Source organism: Tyto alba, unplaced genomic scaffold (assembly GCF_018691265.1).
Source record: "Tyto alba isolate M040663 unplaced genomic scaffold, T.alba_DEE_v4.0 Super-Scaffold_27, whole genome shotgun sequence".
Lineage (NCBI taxonomy): Eukaryota > Metazoa > Chordata > Aves > Strigiformes > Tytonidae > Tyto > Tyto alba.
The window spans coordinates 7,692,701-7,716,561 of record NW_024881301.1 but is presented as its reverse complement, the minus strand read 5'-3'; the positions used below and the strand labels follow the sequence as shown (position 1 = coordinate 7,716,561).

General features: G+C 42.1%; 1 protein-coding gene across 1 annotated transcript in view; it reads right to left on the bottom strand.

Annotated features, from left to right (window-relative positions):
* ANKRD29 (ankyrin repeat domain 29) overlaps positions 1-23,861 on the bottom strand; it is a 35,362-nt gene that overhangs the window by 6,289 nt on the left and 5,212 nt on the right. Inside the window, exons 3-9 of the mRNA XM_042798242.1 lie at positions 22,038-22,148; positions 20,050-20,148; positions 17,427-17,525; positions 10,486-10,584; positions 7,411-7,509; positions 1,561-1,659; positions 1,019-1,114 (exon numbers count right to left, since the gene is read on the bottom strand). Coding sequence (XP_042654176.1) covers positions 1,019-1,114; positions 1,561-1,659; positions 7,411-7,509; positions 10,486-10,584; positions 17,427-17,525; positions 20,050-20,148; positions 22,038-22,148 — 702 coding nt within the window. The remainder of the gene's footprint in view (positions 1-1,018; positions 1,115-1,560; positions 1,660-7,410; positions 7,510-10,485; positions 10,585-17,426; positions 17,526-20,049; positions 20,149-22,037; positions 22,149-23,861) is intronic.

Genomic DNA, 23,861 nt, shown 5'->3' with positions numbered 1-23,861 from the left:
CAGTGGAACACAAATGTTTGCAAAGAACGAACCCACAAACAAGAAAGAAGTAACGTGGAAGAGATTAAGCCATCAAAGGTATAGGGTGTGGTTTAGACAGGGTGCTGGATGGCTAGTGGGCTATAAAGGAGATGATTTTAAATGCCTTAATAAAAACGAGAGTCAGGTTCACTTTGCCACAGCAATATTTCCTTTTAAAAATTACCTTTGTCAATAGATTAGAGGTGAAATGAACACAGCACTTGCTTCTGTCTGGCAAAACCAGCCATTAGCAAGTGAAACAGAAGCATGAGCAGTAATGGAAACCATCTGTGCATTTTATCTTCTTTCTCTGATGATTAATGGTCCCAGTGTCAGACAGCTGAGTGGTGATTTTTTTATGGCTGGCCTTTTGTTTGCGGCTGCAAACTGACAGTTCAAATAAGTGTGGAAGCTGTTTCATACTTGTAATTAATAACTAAGTTAATGCCACCTGGGTTTTCAAGTACATCAAAATTGCCAATTAGTTGCATGCACAGAGGCTATCAAAGTATGTGATTTATTTATAGGCACATAAAATCAGATCAGGTATTAAAAAGCAGCTTCCAAATATCTGTTATTTTTCAAGTCACTTTTTGAATTCAGTGGAAAACAAAATCAAGTAGAGAATCTGCTCACAACAGATCTCTTAGGATACTATTTTGTTGACTAAATGCAATAGAGGGCAGGGTTTAATGCTAAAAACTGCACTGTTGAGAGCAATCCATTTACCATAGAAATAAAATCAGATGATGACAAGCAGGACAATTCCTTCTATGGCACAATGTGTCTCCTCACTCCAAAAACCACATTCACAATTTTGTTTCCGAAGATTTGTGTGTGGTGTTAAAGGCTAAATAAGAGAGTTTCATTTTTCTCTTGACTTTTTTGGGCTCACGCTCCTTGTCTTCCACTGGCATAGTCATAAACATCAGATCTTTCGTCAGACCCTTTGTCTTCTTGAGTTTCTGCCTAAAAATCTGTGTGTTTCACTACTAACCTTCAGCAGGCCAAGTGTGGGAGAGAATTTCAGCAATTCTTCTATCACATTGTTGTACCCTTTAATGGCAGCCTTCAGTAAAGCAGTCGTACCGTCCTTTAAAAGAGGGAGGAAGGTTGGTTCAGTTATTACCAATGCTTTGCCTGTATTCCCCTCGGCTGGAGGGAAATGCCAGCTCTCCCCCACACTTCTGAGAGGAGGGTCTCCTCTGCTCATCGTCTCTGAGGAGGCACCTCCACAGCATATGCTGCTGGTTTTAGGGCATCTGGCAGGTGAAAACTACGGTAAAATAAACCAGTGACACCATATGTTATCTTTGTCTCACATTTATATGGACATTTCCATTCCCTTATTCCAGAAGGTCACTCCAGGAAGCTGTCCCAGACATAACGGGGAAAAGGGAGCCCATGGTGGGACTTCACAACCTGGCAAACAGGACCGACTCTGGGGACACCAGGCCTCCGTTCAGGCACACTTGCAGCCCCCCAAAAAGCTGGGAGGGATTAAGCTGCAGACAGAGCGCAGGAAGAAATGCTACTCACGTCCCGCGCGGCGTCTCGCTCGGCGCCCCGGAGCAGCATTACTCGCACCACTTCGCTGTGACCCATCTGCGATGCAATCCACAAGGGAGCCGTCCCATCCTGCAAACAAAATATGACTGCTAACGGTTTCACTTCGAGATCCTGTGCTCCCTGGTATTTTACCTCCCAAGTCTTCCTACTGGAATGGACGTACTTCAATTCCTCAATTAAATCCTTCATCCCAGATAAACATATGCGGAGTTGCTTCCAAAAGCACGTGGGAGCTGGGTGTATCAAGTCACAACTGCTCCAGTTGTGGAGTAGGGCCACCCTTAGCTGTTTTCTCTTGCATGGTTGGCCTGAAACGTGCGTTGCTGCATGAACAGTTAAAGCCCTCTTTGGCTTACCAGCTGTGCCGAAGATACATGGGGAAGTTTGAAATGTAGACGCCAAAGGTATCCTGTGTACTTCGAACTCTATGTGGCTAGATGTGACAGAAGACACAGGCAAATCTCAGCATGCATGGGCAGATTCTGCAGCTGGGCTTCTGTACATATGGAGTGGAAGTTTATAGAAGCTAAAGAGCGATGCAAAGGTGATCACCAACTCTCAATATTAAGTTACATTATCCACCCTCATGGAATCTGGTAAAAATATCCTGCCTTACAGTGATGGTGAATATTTTACAAATCTTATCTTCAAGGACGCCACTAGAAAACAGAGCAATTATCAAGGAATCCAGCATGAAAAAATCTGGTTTGGAAAAATTGTCCTATGCAACCATTGAGCAGAAAACCCCAGAGAATAAAATTCAGAAAAAGGTGAACTTTGTGATGGAATTGCATCCCAAAGACAAATGTGAGTTGAAGCACTGGAAGTATTTCTCACTGCAATTATAATTTAGGTTTGTGTCTTCTCTTCCTTTTGCTTCTAAATGGCCTGATTCTCCAGACTACAGGAGGACTCCAGCAGTTATATGATGCCAAACTGATTCTCCTGGGCCTTTAACAAAAGGCTTTGCCTGTATGGACTTTAACATAAGAGTGAGGCCTCATGTAGCAGAGTGCCTGCTTCTACCTTCAGTGCTTGCCAGCTCCCCTCGCCACCCTCAGCAGCCTGAAGACTTGGCAGCAAAGAGGAAGACAAAATATACTGGGGCTTCCAAAAGAGCCTTAATGAGAAGTTTCAGAAGAAAACAGCTTTTTACTCTAAATAAGATATTTCCACCTTGATCAAAGAAGGAATCTCTCTCCTCAGTGCCAGCTGAAGATTCATATGACTTGCTCGTGCAATCCAAGAAACCATTGCTGAACCAGTTCTCTGCTTTCTATGGGCTAGTCTCTTAACCCTTTGGAAGAAACAAAAAAGTTATTTCTTCCTTTGATGTAATATTCTGGGCTTCCCTTTTTCTGATTCTGAGAAAAAGCAAATGCATGTCCTGAGATCTTCAGTCTTCTCAAATGGTGAGGAACAGGATCTTTGCCCACTCCTGTATCATTTCTCTATAAATTAACTCATTGAAATTAGTGACAGACCTCATTCTAGTATATATCCTGTTAATACAATGAGTGTTCTTTGTGATTCAAAACTTACAAAGGCTCTCTTGTATACAGTGTATGTGAAGTTAGCGCAATGGCAAAAACTGTCCCTCTCTAATTTATAGTGTTTTCCCTACCAGTAAACTGACACTTCATATTTTTTCTAATCTCCCTCCGCCAGATGGCTCTATAAAATAGCAACAGAGGCAGTGAAAAAGCCTATAAAACTTAGAAAATATCCGAGAGCCGACTACACAATTTAATCTGCATAAAGAACCAACGCTGTGCAAATCCACGCTTCTAGTTACACAACAAACACAAGCACGAGCACAGCATAGGGAACGTAGCAGCTCTTCTTTATTCACAGTGAAGTCTGTAAGAACAACTCTTATTTTCAGGTATAAATGAAAAGGAGCAGAGGGAAATACAAGTGTTGGGTAATAACACTTCTGTCAGATTAACTATCCTTAATAGTATTGCTGTTAGGCATCATCCTCAGTATCTCAGGCTAGAGGCAAAAATACATTGTGAGAAAGAGTTACTGTCTTGGAGGACTTACCGTGAAGAGAAGAAAGATGATGAAGTTGATGGGGGGCTCACACTAAATATTGTCAGCTTCTCTCTCCTAAGCAAACAGCATCTAACATGCAGGTTTATGCAAACGTGTATAATATTTACATAGAGTAGGTGAGACTTCTGTCCATTTTCATGTTGGTGTATAGTGCAAAAGAGATATTACATTTTACTAAGAGGCCACATGAGAATTCCTGTGTAAACAGATGTTAGGGCTTGGAGATGAGTCAGGAAGAAAGTGAGAACAGGGAAAGACATAGCTCAAAAACTACTTTCCTTTCCTTGTCCCTCTGCCCACTCAGCAGACTGCACACCATTATGTTTCTACAACAATGTTAAATACCCCATATGTTTTTAAGCTGTGCTTATTTCCATATTTGATTACAAGCTAGTATATGTGGACTACATCTTGCTATATCCAGCAGCCAGCAGTTTCAAACATACTCTGACCAAAATTTCTGATACTCTTTCTCTTACCCATCAACAAATGATTTTGTTTTGCAGCTTTGAATCTCAATGTTTGCTTGTGGCTTGGAGTTTTAGAAGGGGCCAGGTTGGGGTGGGAGGTAAAATACCCCTTGAATTTCCAGTAAAGACTTCCAGGGACAGAGAGCCTCTACTCTCAGGCTACTTGGCGTCTATTCTGCCACTGTTCTGCTCATCAGCCCACTCGCACCACTACACCAGCTGAATTCTTGCTAATAACAAATTGCTTGCTTGTCTGAAGTGTACACTCTATATAGGTTTACTGGCTTACATATACGTGTAATTGAATATCATGTGTTAAGAAAAAATCATTAATTTTCAGAGTATTTTTAATGTCCTTGGCCAGACTAGGCCTGATGGGATATTGGCTGCCAAAACAGTGCAAAATTCATTGGCAAATAATCTTCTTGCTTTGTTTATGAGTTGGAGAAGCAAAGAAACATCTCCCACACCAGGCTTCAGACACCCTCCCCTGCTCTGTCTAGACAAAGATGACAAAAGAATTCCTGCCCATCTCCACAATATCAGCAAGAACAGAAGGCAGCTAAAATCCAAGAGAAATGACATTGCCAGGGAAGAAAGTTGCCAGGAAGCTTCGCTATTTGGTCTTGTGAGACCTGAGCTGAAGGACTTTCACACAGACAGCCAGCACCATCTGAGATGTTCTGTGGTGTCAGGAGCACCCGAGTGGGACTGGGAGATGGGACACAAGGGTGAAGGGGAACTGGTATCCACTGCAGCAGCAGAAGACATACAAGGCAGATGCACACACTCAGGCACATGAATTAAGTCCTGAAATCCACAAGGTAGAGAGGAAAACCTGGACACCATGAGAAAGGAGAAGCACGAACTCACACCTGGCACTCTGCAGCCCTGTATTCAATGTTAAGTTGCTCAGAAAAGTTTCCTACAGCAGTGAGAGCAATGTAGTTTGTAACTGACAGTAAGAGTCATATGGCATTGAAACTGCTCCATCTAGAGCTACATACCTCATGACCAACATGCCACCTTCGAACAAAGTACAAATTTGTTTGTTAGTAAGAAAGAGATTGAAGTCCACCCAACCATTACTTTACTAATTAAACAGTAAAAAAGTTCCGTTTGTTAAGGAAATGTTTCAGATTACAGTGGGCTCAAATACAAATGCCACAGGTTTATCCAGGCATAATCTTAGCAGGGATCGGAGGTACCCTGAAGCAAAGTAAGCCTGTCCTGCTGGAGATGAAACAGAGCCGGGAGGAACATTCACACAGAGTCAAGGGTTTGCCTCAGCTAAGATTTTAAAATGCCTCATGGAACATTGTGTTGTAGAAATTGGATCAGAGAGCTAAAAAAATATTGTCAGAAAGAATTAGCTGGTGCATTATAATTATGATCAGCAGAATGCAGTTTTTATGGCAACATGGTTCAGCTAAATCTAAGGCTCCCCAACTTTATTTTGGCTGACTCAGAAGGCATTAATGCATACCTTGGTCTATCCTTCTCCATTGATCTTTTAGATTGCGTTTCTTAACAGCTTTTAACAATTCTTAATCTTGATCTTGGAAGACAGTGTGGAGGCAGCGTAGGAGCAGCTAGAGCATCAGTCCAGGGAGAAGCTGCCAGCACAGCTCTGGTGCTGGAGAGGTGGGGGAAGAGGCAGCAGGAAAATTACTTTAGTTTGGACACATAAAATATTAATCTAGTTTCCTTACACTACAGGAGTGGCAAGGAGGCTACGCAGACCTACAGATGCAGCAGAAGTCATATAGATCAATCTGCTGCCAGGCTATGATTTGTCAGGCTTTTGGTATTGAGTAAAGGAAATACTGAAAATACCTGGCAAAGCTTGTGACATGCCATGTTGTCCACTGTTATTAAAAGTTTTGCATTCATTTGCTCCTGCCTGCTGATTTTTTACTTGCTGCAGTCAGTGATCACAGCCACCTGGCAGACATACATGACTGATTGCAAAGACAAGACCTTATCCCATCAATTTAAAATGTGCAGTGAAGACCCAGGACAGCTACCTTGCCTGCAGGGTTTCAGCAGACCACAGGGGAGGCTCTCTCAAAGCAGGCAAAGATTCCTGGGAAGCCCTGTCTCTGACCAGACATTTCTACGTGCTGGGAGCAAAGCTAGCTGTGCAACCCCCACATCTGGCTACTCAAAGCAGCACCTAAAGTGCTGTTAAATCACCAGTTTTAGAGGCAAGTAACAGCTAAACAATTAAGGAACCATTTTTTGGAAACCAAGAGAGCTTTTACATACATCTCTGTACACCATGCATGCTAACATATCCCAGAGTTAGTTTAACACCTAGGAAGTCTCTTGTACCCTTGCTTAACACCATCATACAGTGATGCAACGTGGATCTAGGCCTCAGTGCCCTAGCAGGAACCTCTGAACCAGCCACAAATCTAACTCATGCATTTCATTTAATGATCAGACAGCAGCCTCACTGTCTGCAGAGGAGCTAAGTTCATGCTTATGGTTGCCACTGGTTGTATGTGTTTGCAGGATCAGGCCCACTACAGTAACTAACTGGAAATGGGGACAGCAAGGCTTTCCACATGTATCAAGAAATTCCAGAGATGAAGGTGACACTCATGCTGGAGTTTCAGAGTGCACAGGGGTAGCACAAAGCAAAACTAAAAAAAGCAAAACTAAAAGTAAAAGCTTTTGTCAAAGATCAGCTTCAGCACTGAAGTTGCAGTACTGAAGGCCTGGTGATTTCAATATACTGAATTTAGTACTGTGTCCCACTAGAGTTCCCAGATTTCCAAAAGCTTTTCCAAGGATTTCCAAAAGAACACAGGGATGTGGTAGGCTGTGTAGACCTTTACAAGTAACTTGGTGCAACGGAAACAGTTCAATAGTTGCAAGAGGTAGTGCAAGGCCCTTACACCAACAATATATACAGCAGGAGGGTTTTATTTTGATTTAGTTTGGTCCCTGGCCCAAGTGTGCATGTGGTTCAAACCCGTTCAAAGGATCAGTCAGGGGTTTGATCTGCTCTAAGATGTAAGGACAACTGGTGCAGATCTAGAACAGAGCTTCCAGTTTTAATTCTTCCAGAAACAATATGGTTTTCATGCAAACAGAAATAACTGAGGTTACTCGCTTCAAAACCACATTACCAATCTGAACTAGAACACAAATGCAGGCACAGCTGCAATTTTCCTTCTAGTGAAACACTTCCATGGGAACCTGATGCCCTGAAAAATTTTTAGTGCTTATTTTTAGTAACTATAAAAAATTAGACCCCAGCTCTGCCCTGAAGTGTTGAGCTTACCTGCCGTGGCTGGTTAACCTTTGCTCCTGAAGAAAGCAGCAATCGGATGACATCCAGATAGCCTCCTTGTGCTGCCAGGAAAATTGCAGAAGCTCCATCCTAGGAACAAATACATCCAGCTTAAACTGTGTTGAAATGATGCCATTTTTCCACACAAAACCAAACCAAACTGACTCAAGTTCTCGTTCTTAAGCCATTATGCAGTGTAACAGCAGATATACAGCCATGCTCAAGAAATAATTACAAAAATCCAAAGTCTAGTTCATAACAAACTATGGTAACATTTTCATTCAGTATGCACAAGTACTGGCTCCCATCATACATCAAACCAAGCATTAAATCCTGGGTCTGGAAGACTAAGAATCTAATTAATTGAAGCACTGATTTACGTAACTAGAAATTAATTCCTGTATAGCAATGTAGGTTTATTTAGCTTTTATATGTTCATGAAGAGGTGTTCTCCTACATAGATGCATGGTGACAATATGTTCAAGTACTTTGCAGGACTGGAGACTCCAGCGCTGAAGTCTGCCCTTGAGGCTGAAAGAGTAAGTACTGTGTCATATTATACTGTCCCACCCCAGCAACTACCATGCCATTGCTCTGGCACATCTTGTAGAATAGACTTCACCTGTAATATAATAATGTGAAAGTAGTACATGCAAGACAGAGTATCTCATTGTCTCATGAGAAATCAGCATTTTCCTGCAAAAATCTTGTGAAAGAACAAATTGTGAACAAATAAGGGATTTTATTTTTCCTCAACATGTCTTTCCTGTGCAGATATTCTCAGAATTCGACTTCACAGAAACTTTTTCCTTAGGAAAAAGATTTAAAAGTCATATTTCATTAAGTTTTTTTGTTGAAAAACTTTCAAACAGCATTATAATCCATCCCACCAACTAGAAGTGGAAATCTACGTTGAGGGTGAGACAGGTTTTCACCCATCCTATATCCACAGCACTCAGCACAGAGCACTCTAGGGCAAGCTTTCCCAGGAGGCGAGACTCTTTTAGTTTAAACAGACACATGAACGAAACCCTTCACTGCATCTCAGATGTGCAAGTACACACCTCATGCCAACTCATGCATATTCTTATCATAAAATACAGGGCATTTTAGTGGAAGCCTGTTGCTGACCCTGTTGGCATATCACTATGTTGTGATCAAATGCTGTTGTTTGCTGAGGGATACTGCTTAGCTACTCCTCTTCCTGCAAAACTCAGCACAGACTTAGTGAAGCATGAGCTGAATATAGTGCCCCCGGGACTGAAACTAGAATGTTTGACCTTGATTTCAAGACAAATGTCCTGGTAAACAAGAGGGGTGTCTGCTGGCACTACAAATGAACACCCCTGGGCTCTCTGAGGGGCTGTTTTGTCTGGTTGCTATGTGAGTACACGAAATAGGGTGATGCTACCAGGTCCTTTGCAGGTTTCATCCAGAGACAGGTATAGTGAGAACACTCCCATTTAGAAAGCAAACAAGGTTGTGTAATATTAAAAGAGCTCTTTATTGTATCATCAATCAAGATAGAGAACCTTGGGTTCCCTATCACCTAAATATTTTTAAAATTATTATTTTTTTGTACTTTATTTGAATTGCTGCTGTAATGAGAAACCTGTTTTGAGACTATAGCATATTTCTGCAAAGCTACTGTTTAATTTGGGTATTCTATTGTCGTCTTCTTCTTTACCCCTCACGTGAGTCAATTTAAGACTACATCTGTCTTGATGGTTTGGGGAGGACTACTGAAATGCATGCTCGGAATCCCTCTCATTTGGCCACCTGCCAGTGAAACTGCCAGCCAGATAACACTTCGCAAATGCAGCCTGTCGATGTCCCGCAAAAGGAGCCAGGCTAACACTCATTTTCAAGAGATTGTGTTCTTATATTATTAAGCAGCTGTTTGTGACTGGTTTTGCCCAATGGCTGTGAGCAGTAAAAATACTTCTCTAAATCCAATTTCAATTATTGCTCATTTCCAGGAGAGACAAGAAGGAAGTTATTTTACTGCCTTCACTTCTAGGTAGGTATCTGCAGGTGTGTCAGCATGGCTATTTTTAAACCAAGTGGTAACCCCTGGGATTACTATGCAGAGGTATGAATCACTGCCCTCAGATTAGAAAGGCAATCGCTATTTGCACAGCAGTAAGGGTGGGACACCCTTCTTTATAAATGTGGGGTGAGGGCAACACAGAGGTGGGGACCCCCTGTGCAACCAGTGCACAGCCCCTAGCATGCTGGTGGCTTCTGTGGTCACCAGCCCTTGGCTCCCACGCACGCTCATGGGAGCTGCATGTGAGAGCATCCTGCAGATCCAAGCCCCATGGAAATGGCTGAAAAAAATGTAGATCCCTGGGGAATAACTTCCTCTTTGTCAGTCTTGAGTGCGCTGGGGTAGGAAAGAGTGATGGGAGGTGGAGGGAAAATCTGCTGCTTGTTTCTGTTGAACATTGAAAAGTTCAAAATATTTATGTCTCTGTTGGAGTAAATTAAATCCAGTGTTTCACTGGCTCAGTCCAACTTTCTGAAAAGTCAACTAAACAACGTCAATTCAGCCATTTTAACCATTCTTTGCCCAAAGCACTGACAAGCTAGAAATGCACAAATACCAAATAACATAATTTTAACAGGTATTTTAAAGATGTTTAGAGATTTTAGCTTTACTACTCTTTCTGGCAGAACTGATTAACTCATTCTCTAGTACCTCATGGGCTTTATAGCTATTCACTCTTCTGTTTGCAGTGAAAATCATGGTAGAACATGACATGGTCTTTTCTTCAAGGCTACTGGATAGTACAAATCTGATCCAGATTTGGTATATATCCTTCATACAGATAATGAATCAAAAGGAAGCCAAATAATCTTTTCTGATTTTGTGCTACTTCTCCCAGGATCATGAAAAGCAGACAGTTAACAAAATTCACATCTTAGAAGAGTGGAGTACTATAAAACTGCAATGTTTGGCAAATGCTTCTCTGTGCTGGAGCCAGAGTGTCTGCTGTTGTCCAACCAACAGCACATTTGTTCCACCACCACTGTTCTCAATGTTATCTGTGTCAAATAACTCACATAAAGTTGATCGTGAATGTTGGCACCGTGCTTCAACAGAGTTTCTACTACTTTTGCATGCCCGTACTGACAAGCAGCTAGAAGAGCAGTACCTCCGTCCTGTGAAAAAGCAAAGAATGGGTACAGTCAGGTGAGAGAGCAGGTGCTGGACTCAATATCACCACAAAACAAGCAAAGTTTAAGGCTCTTCAGAATTTGGCTCACAGCAGTTCTGTAGCAACTAGCTACTGAATCTTTCATAATTTCAGTACCATGTCTTGCCCTACACTTCTTTAAACGTGGCTCTGTCACCATAAACATTTTTCTCCTGAGACTTTTTTAGTGAGGGACAGAAACCAAGAAAATTCTTCTTTTTGTTCCTCATCTTCCGCCTTCCCACTAGAAGCTTTGTTCCCTGCACAAGTCCAAGCTCCTCCATGTCTCTTTCCTTTACAAGCAAGTCCCCCATTCCTACCAAGCTCTTCCACCTGCTGAAGGACAGCACACATCTCCCCTGCTCCAAAGCCTATTGATCATCTACCCTTCCTTGGCCAGAACCTCATGCCCTGCCTCTCATCTGTTGATTGTTGGCCTGAAGAAGAGTGGGGAGGATGCATTTTAAAGCATGCTAGGTAACTGTGGAAGTGTGCATCAGACCAAACCCATGACCACCAGTGAAAGCCTCATTATTTCTGCTGAAGAAGTGATCCCTGCAGGTAGTAGCAATCCCAGGTGGTTATAGTTGCTGCACATCACCACTAAAGGGAGACCTAAGCACATGCATCACATCCTGCTTGTAGAGATGCCAAGCAAGCTGTCTGAGAAGGGAAACATCTCAGTATTGCTGGCTAATGAGTCCAAGCCATCTGAAACCACTAAGACTGTAAATGTGGGTCATGCCATCTTGTTAAGTGCACTGTGCTCCACTCAAAAATTACACTTATTTCTGATGCTGATAGAGAGAAGTTCTTATCTTCTGCTTAAGATGGCACCATGCCATCATGTAAGTATGACGCACACCCCAAATTATCCACACCAGAGGTCTTCTCTCTCCCTCCCTGCCTTCTCCATGTTTCGAGCCCCTCCTCCACAAGATAAGCTCTCTAAAGTATTTCACATAAATGGTTTCTAGAGCTGTTATTAATGTGGGCAAGAGATTGTGTTTCTCCTCAGACTTGTTCTCTGAAACAGCTCCAAAATTTTGTCTGAAATTTTCCACTCAGATATCCACAAGAGAAGTCACAGACTGAATGGCCAAATGGATCTTTTATGATGGGAAGTGCCAATCAAACTTATTAACCTGTGGTGTTATTTCATGCCTATAATATCCTCATGAAAACTCAAGCTCTAACATGACTGAACTAACCCACAGGGATTGGCTATAGATACTGTCAAAAACTCATATTCACCCTTCCTCTATACAACAGTGGAAAAGCAAACTAGACTCAAGTGTCAGCAGAGTCACAGATGTGAAGCTCTCGTGTGACAATCTAAGAATTGCATATTAATTTGAGTAAATATACTGTGTAATCAGGTCAGTGGAATTAAGTTACTTATAGCTACAATGAGTCATTAGAATTTCCTGTCAAATTAAACTACCCTAATTTAATAGGAACTGCTGGAACAAAACACAAAAACAACCACAACGGTTCCTGGATTTAAAAACACCTTATACACATTTAAAAGACAATGGCAAAAGCTAATAGCTTCGTGAAACCAGTTTCCTGTTTCTAACCAGCTGACAGCCATTTTGCTCCAGAAGTGAGTTACCAGATCAAAGCGCTACAAACAAAAAACAGGGACAGTTTTAAAGACTCTTTCCCCAAAGGAAATGGAGAGAGAAAAGTTGATGAGCTAAGAGAGAAACTGTGCTATCCAAATTGCAGATCCTCTGTGGACAGGCAGGGAAGGATGAGCTATAGGAAGCTTCAAAATTTTGAGGTTCTCCATGTGGAGAGTAAATAGACATGGTCAGTTAGCTGCATGTGGGAATAGTTTGTTTATTGCTTTATGGTCTTTTTTTTGTTGTTTTCTAAAATTCTTGTGTTCTCCACAAACTCCTGTTATTCTAAGAAGATTGGTTATTAACATATTTTCTGGAGGGAACCAAATGACAGGTCCCAAATAAAACGCTGGCCTGCAAAGCTAACTGCAGTTAGCATAGTGGGGCTGACACCCAACGCTTGCAGGACAACTGTGTGATCCCACCTTGGGAAATGTCACAGATTCAAGTTTAGGAAGGGAGACACTTCTCGCAGGATATGTCTAAGTATCTCAAAATGGGGATCCTGAGCAAGTGTTTGGTTGAATCCAGTAAAGAGTTTGAGGCAGATACATTTTTTGAAAGAATAACACATTTCCAAAATATACCATTTTGATCTTTCAGCCTAGAGTGACCAAGTTTTCTAGATCACCCTGATCAGAGTCCAGGGATCAGAAAAAAGCATTGGGTGGTACCCAGTTCCAGCTGTCCACCCTGAATCAAATATTTACTGGGTCAGAAAAAATTGGGTAACAACTCCTTGGCTAAAAGATTTGGTGCTTGATCAGGAAGACAACTGGGCTCTAAGACCTGCTCTACTGCGTGTCTCCTATGAAGTTGAATACATTCAACAGAAGAGAGTGGAATTCATTTGCACACTCTGGATGGGGGTACCACTGTGATAAACAGAGATAAGTCTTGCTGTAAGAAAGGGAAATTGGGACCAGGAATCTTTTCCACTGACCATGTGGTAAGAGCACTCAGTTAAATCAAAGAATTCTCAAACAGTGCAAAGATTCATGGTTTCTTAGGAGGAGAAAAATTCAGCCCCGTCCCACCCCTATTGGACTTCCATCTTGCTTTCTCTTACGCTTTCCCCCAGCAAGCTCCAGCTGGAAACTCCAATGTTTTACAGGCCATAGGGCAGGCAGATGACTTACCAAAAAAAACCCCAAGAAGTAAATGACAGAGTTTTAACATCCCTTTCAGCCATGTGATTCCCTCTTTTCCTTTTTGGCTTCAGCTGAGACGAGTAAAAAGCTGAAGCAGCATCTTTGGTACGTTGGCAAGCCTCTTGGAAACTCTGAGCAGGGCAGCGAGTGGGAGCAGAGACACGTGCGCAACCACGGAGGCGCCTCAAGGGCCATCACAGGTCGGAGGCCGGAGGCACCGCTGAGAGAAGGCACAGCACCTTGGGTTTATTTCTTGCTCATATCCTCTCTTCTAACACAATGTAGCTTCTATTAATCCTTCACTGCCAACCCTTCCAGCTCGGATAGGAGTCAGTTCTCTCAGCTACCTCTGCAATTCTTCCTCTGAAACGACTTTTTCTTACCCCTCCCCAGTCTGTTCTCCCTACTGGTGGCACACGCAGCAGCTCCCAATCTCCCATGTAAGCGCTTGGAACAGCAGCACCCTATTAGACCATACTATCTGATGTAGACTTCCCTGATTATTTGCCTACCTCTTCCTTTGCCTCTGTGATCACCTCCTGAAAGCAGCTTAGAATTATATGGTGTTTTATCATGTCTGAAAGATGCTACAAGGGAGGGGAACTGATCTTCTGCAGTCACTACCTGCTGAAAAACACCATTCAACCTGCAGTATTGCTCAGAAAACATGTCCCCATGTTTTCTGAGCAAACGCTTTTAAGAACCCACCTGCTTATAACACGTCTCAGAGTAAGAAAAGGGAACGTTTCAATTTTTGATGCATGCTTCTAGGGATGTTAGACTGGGATAATGCAGAATTGTATTTTATAATATATATATATTAAACTTCAATAGAACTATTTATTATCTTTACAGCATTAGAAATTACTGGTAATTACGTTATTACTCTGTTTTAGAATGTGTTTGTTTTGCCTGCCATAGTGAATATCAACTCTAATGATAAAAGGGGTAATAAGAATTGAATGCCTATACTAGGATAGTTCTCCAGCATTCTTGCATATGAGCAACAAATGTAGTAATTACAATTGACAGAGAGGTACCTTAAAAAGATGTTAGGGTTTTCATTTCCTTCCTTTAAAGTCTCTGTTTTGTAGGATACATTCAATTTGTTTTCTTATTTAATTTCCACATTTTAATTTATAATAGAAAGTTCTTTTCAAATTGATTAATTTTGCAATCCCCTTTAAAACCAGCCAGGATCAGTCATATCTTTTCCAGAACTGCTGCCAGCTGAGTGCCTTATTTGGAAAATGCCTTACCTCTGACCTGAAAAGACCTATTTTGTCAACTATGTTGTTTCTGGGGCTTGGGGGAGATGGAGGAGTCTGTTTTCTTAGTTGCCTGTTAATAGAACGATGATTTGATGGAATAATTCCAAGCTATGAAAACCACATAATTAAATCAGAAAATTGAACTGATAAAAAAACAGACTAGAAGGCCAATGGAAGATGCATACTGTCAATGCAGCACATTCTCAATGATGCCTCCTGCTCAGGTACACACAGCTGCACAAAGTACAGGTGGGTTTCCCACCCAGACTCAGTCTAAACTTTCAGTGGGTTTCCAAAGCCCAGTCTGGAAGCTGTAATCATTTGGATTCTTGCATCTAGATCCACATTTCAGAAAAACAGCTGCAGTCCCCAAGCAAGGAATGAGTGAAAGAATGGCAATTTCCAGGATAGGTCCCAGTATTAATGATAAATCTAGCAAAGCCCTCATACTACTGTTCAGAGAGAGCAGAACCTTTCAACAAAGAGGGCATGGACGTGACAGCTAACCTCAACTTTTTAAACCAGTGTCATTTTAATCTTGCACAGCTTCATTTTAACTCAGCTATCCTTTGTTCAGCTTCTGAGAACCTTTTCAGGCACTATAGCTTGGGTCATACTGGGAGTGCTGAAGTGGCTGATACACCTCTTGAAAAGGTGATGAGAAGGAGAGAGTGTTTGGACAGACATGTTTGATGCTACTGGAAAATAGCCTCACATACACATCATATGCCAGTTTTTCATGTTATGTCCTGTGGGAGTTGGTGTTGTCTTACGACCAGCTTGTCTGGAAGTGTCAGAAAACTGTGGCCTGGAGAGGAAGAGCAACCTGCAGCTTAAAAGATACTTAGGACTGGCATGTGGGCCAAGTCAGGTTTGAATTCAGAAGAGGAGGCAGGCAGGAATATGGGGGCTGGGAGCAAAGTTTCAAGGTAAGAAACAGTAGAGCCCAAACCTGCATTTGTCCAAAGGTGGAAGACATTAGGAGTGGCTGAATGCATGAAGGTTTTCTTATAGTTTAGTTCTTTACTTCCTTTTATATGCCCTAGTGACTCATGTCAATATATTTTGCATGGTTCATAAAAGATCATATATTGTCATGAATGATCATTTTCAAGACTGGTGTTCGCCTTCTGGACCAAGTCTTGGCCTCTTCACAAACTCCTAGTTCAGAGGCCGTGGAAAGGTCTGGTGAAAATGTAACTGTCCCTCTAGACAGGATAAGGTACTCAGCCTCTGTCTTCCCTCCTTATCAAGTTTGCTGCACTCCCTGCTTTCCCTCCCTCTGCAAAAACACTGCCCAGTTGAACGCTGAACTGCAGTGAGTAGTCCAGGCTCCTTCTACACCTGGGACACCTTTGTTCCTTCACTATGGCTTTGTGGCCTTTCATAGGCCAGAGGACTCAAAGGACAGTGTACTTGCCATGTTGTTTACAGCTGAATGCAAGAGAATATGATCTTTCTGAATCTTGTTAACCCCTACCTATACCCTGAAATAGAAGACTGAGAAGTAACCCTTATTTTAATGTGCAGCTTCTTTCAGTAACTCTGGCCCACATATTATCCAGCACTTTAAAAGCCATCTGTTGTATTTAACATTCCAACCCTCCTCACTGCCAAGTTCCACAGCTGCACTACATGTTGAGTTAAATAGCCACAATTTCATTCATGTTTTTAAATTTACTGATTGCTGCTGTGGTCAGAGTGTTGCTTACCACAAGCATAGCTCCCTGGGGTACCAGAATTCTACTGTATGGGAATGTGTGGACTCTGGCCACAAAACCTCAGCATTTTTAGTCCATGGAGCATAAGGAGTTGAGTCTCTGATGTTCCATCAATTTCTGTAGTATTTCAAGCCTGTATTTCCAGGGACTGTGGAAAGCAGGTATGGATTGAGGGAATCATTCAAATCACAGACCATAACATCTTGAAAAAATGGTTACTGTGGGGTAAAGAAATATTCCTTCTTCTTCAAACACGTCACTATGGATCCCAGGGTAAATGACTGGCAAGTGTCCTCCCCAAATTATGGGAATGCTCCAAAATGTGGCCAGCATGTCAAGGGCAAGAATATTTAATGAAAATATGTTGCTTTTGGTTGTGTTTGCTGAAAACAGAGGTGCTAGTACTGCCTTGGGCAAAGAAACTTTGTTGATGTACTACTGTCAGTGATGAACTGCTGTTCTTGATGCTGTTCACTCCAGGAGGGGTGATGAACCAGACCCAGGCTCTGCTGTCTGTGCTTTTGGCTATTCTAAGATTTTGAAAAAGGACCTGCCTGAACAAAGAAATAGAAGATCTGAGGTGCATTTAATCTTCTTTTCGCAGATGGGTAAATGGGAATTTAGGGAGCACTGAAGCTATTGTACTCTTATGTATCCTATGGTGGTATGCAGACATCCCAATGCAGATGAAATTTCAATCTATGCAAGTACATATACACCTAAAATGGGATCGTATGTAACACGTATGAAAAGACCCTTTGTTCTTGTATTGAAGGATGTCTGAAGAGGAAAGACTGATATCACTATCAAGGCACTGATCTTTGATCAACTTATGCCATTAAGTCTAGGTAGTAGAAGCTAGTCCCAAGTTAGTATTTTCACAATACATTGCATTACTCGTATTACACAGAAAATATTCAAGTGAAGAAATCCTTTTATCATCTTCCTGATGCCATGTCATGTTTCATGTAAATAGAAAAAAACAGCCTTGATTGTCAGAATGTATCAGCATGCAAAAATAGACCCACCATCTTACTTTATTCTTAAATTCAGTGGAGGCTCCGAATTCAAAGAGAAACTTCACTACATCATTGTGGCCTTGCTGTGCAGCAAAGAACAGAGAAGTTGCACCTGACTGTAAGGAAAAAATATATTAAAAAAACCCAAACACATAACATACTTGACTTAAGTATAAGCATTTCAAATTAGAGTATTGACCACAATTGGTTGAATACCAGCTGAAAAAACATGATGATTCTGAGGACTCCAGAGGACACCAGGTATCTTAGGTCAGTTTTCTTCTCATTGCACTGAGAAATCTGTAATCTGTCCAGCATCATACGTTTGAGTAAAATACAAATTTTGCAAGGGGCTTCTGCACAGAGTTTCTAATATAGACCTCTCACGATTTGCTCACTTCTACCCAGTCACCAGATGGGGAAAGCAAGCCCAGAGTGAGAAAAGAAGAGTTTTGAACAACAGAGGAACAGCGAGCTTGAGACCAACCCCTACTCCACTTGCCGCTACATCCTGAGACAAATAGGAGTATGGGATGGATTTGGATCAGGGTGTGGAAAGACCAGGGAGGTGGTTATTTGGTACAGCAGAGCTCCACCTTGCTTGACTCTCCACTGACAAAATGTGACTGCTGTTGGCATAAGGCATCCTTGTCTCTTGCAGCTGTAGATCCCCATGCAGCCACACAGCCTGCAAGCAACTATAACCAGCCCTGCAACTCCTGCTTTCCCTTAACCTCACTGAAACCCCGTATTTTATACTAGTTGTATAAAATACTGTCATTAACATGTGAGTAAACCAGGACCAAAACCATGTAAGATTTTAATGGCTAGAGAGAAGGGGAAGGAGAAAGGGAAAGGGAAAGGGAAAGAAGGAAAAGGGAAAGGGAAATAAAGGGAAAGGGAAAGGGAAAGGGAAAGGGAAAGGGAAAGGGAAAGGGAAAGGGAAAGGGAAAGGGAAAGGGAAAGGGAAAGGGAAAGGGAAAGGGAAAGAAGGGAACGGAAAAGGAGAAGGGCAAGGGCAAGGGAAGGGGCAAGGGCAAGGGCAAGAGAAAGGGCAAGGGCAAGGGCGAGGGCAAGGGCAAGGGCAAGGGCAAGGGCAAGGGCAAGGGAAAGGGAAAGGGCAAGGGAAAGGGCAAGGGAAAGGGCAAGGGAAAGGGAAAGGGAAAGGGAAAGGGTCTTTCCTGACTTTGGGCTCTCTCATCTCATGTAGAAGATGCAGGAAAAGGGAGCTACACATGAAATTCAGTCCAGTGCCAAAAGCCTTTACAACACATGGCCCCTTGAGACCATTTCAGAGCCCCCTCTCCCAGACACACTTATGGGGCTCTCACTTCCCCAAGCTTCAGAGTACAACAGCACTGGTTTGAGTATGTGGGTTTTATTTCAAAACAGTGCCGTGGGTCTTTAGGGCTTAAACTTCATCTGTTTTGTTTCCTCTCTGCAACAGAGTGATTTTGGAGGATTTCAGTGTTTCTCTTTTTGTCATCTTGCTGAATCAGTATATCCTGAGCGATACTCAAGAGCAGCTCCATAAAACTGTCCTCAACTTTTCCTTTTGTTGTTGCTTTTCAAGCAATGTTTACCTAAGGGAAGGGACATGTTTAAATACATGCTTTGTTGGAACAGGACCCCACTGAAAGACACTGACAATCATGGCTAGAGCAAGTTTAGGCCAGTAAGTGCAAAGACAATTTTATCATTGAATATGGCATTCACTGACTCAGTAACTTGCAGATGTCAGCATGAGATTAATGCTCTAGTTCCAGGTAACCAAGGAAAGTGAGAAACATGGGCTTCTATTGTTAAAGTAATGAGCACACTGCTGTCCTGCACTGCCTGCCACCATCCCATGTTACTGCACACCCTCCTTAAACTGCTCTTCTCTTAGGACCAGTACAACTGATGTTGTCCCAGAGCAATTCGGCTCTCTGTATAGCCAGCATACAGACCAGAGTGGCTGCAGGTACTCCTTACAATCATTTGCCCAGAGTATGAGGGGAAGGCACTTTCCCAAAACCAGATGCTGACATTGTCCCTTCCACAAGCAAGCATGTCATGGTGTGAGAGATGCCCTGAATGCAAAGCAGAGATGCAGGTAAGGGTATGGGTGATTAAGCTGTGTGATTGTTAGAGATGCCTTGGCTCAGACGAGGAGGCAGAAACTCCAAAGCATAATGAGTCTAAACAATCTCTGGGCTAGCAATGGCATCCACTCAATTTTAATGACCAGACTCTGCAAATCAAAAGGTAAAGGACTCCTTATCATTTAGATCTTTATCATTTCAGCTCCCATCCAGAGAGCTGAAAATTATTGTGCCAATAAGTAAAACTGCAGATGCATAAATGGTGTAACCCTGAGGGGGTGACATCTCAGATATAACTGCCCCTGACCAACCAGATGTGCTGGGAATGTTTGATGAGTTATTTATAAATGTAACACTGGCATCTCGTTTTCTATTATAAACTCCAGACATCTGATTCCTTGATGTCCTCGGGAGAACAGACCCTGTTTATACATGCACGGCACAGCAACTGACAAATAAGCAATTGGCGAAAAGTGACAGACAACACTCTTTTATTATTTGTAATAATCCAGCAGTCACTTAATCAATCCCTGTTTGAATGCAGAACTTCTCTTACCTCTCTCTGCAGATTGATATCTGCTCCTTGCAACACCAATTCCCGTACACAATCTATGTGGCCATAGTAAGATGCTACCATCAGAGCTGTTGTGCCAAGCTGAGAGTAAGGAAAAACAAGTCAGTACCTTCAACAGACACCTCCAGCAATGAATCAGGCTGCCTGGAAGAGACAGCACCTCTTCTGAAAATCTGAAGGAAGCTTATGATCATTGAAAAACTTGTTATAATTTAAATCTTACCATCAAGAATGTTTTGAACATGAGCAATTAGCAGCTGTTAAAGCGAAAACATTACAGACTTGCCTGCAGTGCTAAGGTCTGACCATTCAACATATATGTATGCAATGACTTTGCCTTATTGTCCCAAAATAAGTGCAACAAGAATAACAAGAATGTTTTTGGTTTATAAGCAGCATTTTTACCAGAGAATCCCAAAGACCTTTGCATCATTTCCAGAAGAATAACCTTAGACACAGGAGCTGAGTGACTTAGCTGAGTCACTTAATTCTGAGTCATAGTCAGGAGTAAGGTCCATGTGATTTGAATACTAATTCTCTATCCAAATGATGAGAGCAAACTCACTCTGTGAGTCTTCACTTTATATGAGAGAACTTTCCATACCAGAACTATACGTTCAGGTTCCCTCAGTACACCATAAGGTCAGTGCTCCAGTGAATCAAGTAAGATTTAGGTTATGTGTATGTGGTGTATGGACAATACATGGAAACCACATGCATAAGGATGTAACTCATCTTTCTAAAACATTCACACATTCACACACACCAGCTCAATTTAAAGAAGGAATGTGTGACATTACAAAAAAAAAAGCATGGAGCCTTAATCTTATGAAAATATTTTAGTCTAGAAAATGTGTATGTCTGATATAATTAATAAGTCAGGATATTTTATAGAGCATTGTACAAATTCTTGACTGAAGTTAGCCGTCTTTTGAGAAAAAAGGAGCAACATTGGACGTTATTTCTTTACATTGATCTCTGTCCTCTTTACTTCATGCCCCAATCTGAACATCCTTCCCTCCCTGTCAGAATGACAGTCATAGCATCAGCTCCAGAAGTACTGCAGGACAAATACTTGCCTACAGGGCAAAACTGAAATTAAAATTAAAAGATAGGTTAAAGTCAATGGGCTTAGAAAATCTCTTGCACTTTGAAAATATTCAAAGTGAGAGAAGCTATGGCAGGTTCATGTTTCAGGTTGGAAGCAGCACTAATCCTGTACAACACAGGCACAACTCTCAGTCCCAGCACCAAAGAAACCTGGGAACTTCTCAACCTTGGTTTTCCCCTGCTCTTTGCCGTATCTTAGTACAATCAAGTACCTCTCCATATGTTGCAGGCAGAATATCAAGACATACCCATTATCTGTGTTTTCAACCCATTTCTAATCTCAAAACTAATTTCAACCCATGCCAGCTACAGTAAGGAAATCCCCATGAAACCTATCTGTCACGTGTCTCAGCTCCTTGTTGCTTGGCAATCTTACTGTGCCTTCCTTTTGGTGCCAAGACCAGGAGATACTGGGGAGGGAGGAGGGAGGGGGAGAAGAAGTTAAGAGGCCAGCAGTTCTTCTAATTATGAGGAGCTCTGCTAGCTGACAGAATCATTGCTACCTGGGCTCGGCTGAGTCGATTCTTCACCATGATCTATTACTACAATGACATTTTCTTGCAAAGAGAAGCCCGAGGTGCTAGGATCTCTGTTTTTAATGTCAGTGCCGCAAGTAACTGTGTAAGACACATTTTTGAGTGCTGGCAAATTCCTAACCCCTTGCCACTGATGTAAATCATCACACTATTTTATCTTGAGTTTCAAACTTGCTTCCTGACAAGAGAAGGTTTTAAATCACCCCTAAGTGCCATAAGACTCTCAAATGTCTCGTGTAAACTCCCTGTCACACCCTTGGTGCAGCAGGCTATGGAAAACCATGTAGGATCAGTGCTGTGGGTGTAGGTGCTTTGTGTGCATACGCTGTCTTTGCAGTCCACATCTACTCGCCCACTGTTCAGCAGCAGCTGCAGGAGAGCCAGGTTTCCTTTTCTTGCAGCCCAAAATGCAGCATTGGCAAGTGGTGTTTCTTTCTGGAGAAAAAAATGAAAAAGCAGAACTAAAACACATTGGAAGATGCATTGGACAAACGCACATGCAAATTCTGCATTCAAGCCAAGCAAGTTTCAGCTTAGTGTGCTGTTCTTTCAAAACCAGGGCATGGAAGGGAAGCCAATTTAATTTCTCTGTGTAATTAAAGAGATCCACCTTCCTCTGCTACCTCATGTTGTTTCAGGTCTTCCCTGTGTCCATGGCAGCCTATGACTCTTAGCTTGCTTTGTAATGAATGAGAGATGATGATGCTAGTCCAGATCCCCAGGGAAACATCACAGAAAACAATGTGCTAACCAGTACCTGTGTTGTCTGCTTCTGTGGCAGGGCTGGGCACAGTTAGAGAGGCTGAATCATCCTGCTGACATGTCCTGCTGCAGGACATCCTCCTGAGTTTCAGGTTAGCTCTCTGCCACCTCCTTCTTTTCTGCATATAAAGTCCCAATACAGGAAAAGTATCGCTCATGCATCTCCCATACTGTTTGATCTGCCTCCTCCCTGCAACTAACACCCTGTAACTGTGGGCACATGAGATATCTCCTGAGTGATGCTAGGAAAAAAAAAGGCTAAAATCTTGCTGTCTATAGACTTAGATTCATCTACTAGGTATGCAAGGCAATATGTAAGGCAAAACTGGGAAACTCTGAAATCTAGATAACACAGACCACTGTTAAACAAATTAATAGTAATACAATAATCTTTTGAGGCTTTCTCAGTCCTAGAAACAATGCCACAATGTGAATTCTCCTGGGTAGGAACAAATCATCACTGCCCAGCATAGGAAGAGGACAGCAGAAAAAGAAACAGACTTTTCTCCTGATCTCCTTACCTGACCCATGTAGGCAGCTGCCAAAATTCAGCCCTGACAGGTAATCACTGTGATGGCTGAAGTGCAGCGGGGAAACAACACTGTGATGGCAACAGTACATATGCTAGAGCAGGCTCATGCTGCTGATTTTTTTAATAAGGCCCAAAACCACCAACAGGTCAGTAAAGCAATGTTTCACTGATAGCCATCTTAAACCGAAACGATGTCAAAAATACCTGCAGGCCTTGCTCTCCAGTAAATCCTGCCTTCAGGATAAGCCAAAGAGAGTGCAGAGTGGATATAAAAGTCAATCATTCTGCTTGAGAAAATGTAATACACACTTCTCCATGTCTAAATGTCAATGCGCACGTGTAATGTGGTAGAGAATCAGGATTGCATGGTTTTATGGTTGATACTTGAAATGCATGCATGGAGCAGAGTTTAAATTGCTTCCTTCACTGACACGCAGGTAATAAACCTCACAGAAACCAGCAGATGCAAGACCAATCTTGTGTGATCTATCCCAGATCCATCGCACTGAGCACTTTCCATGAGCTGCATTTTTAATATTCATAAGTTGGAAAATTGGCAGTTGTTTGAGATGAGAGAAGTTTCAACCATTCCATAAATTATAAGGCACTTCCTATAAATTGATAGCGATATTTCTTGTACCAGCACACACAGGGGCAGGAGTCTGAAGAATTTAGCGTGCGTAATAGGCTAAATTCTGATCTTCCTTTTACAGCTAATAAATTTCCCCTGGTGAATCTGTAGATAATGTCAATCAAAGTAGAGCTAGCAGTTTATATCCACTTTGCTGGCAACACAGTAGTGTTCTCCTACCTTTACCCTTACAACCACTAAGATTTTATGTAAAAGCAAACAA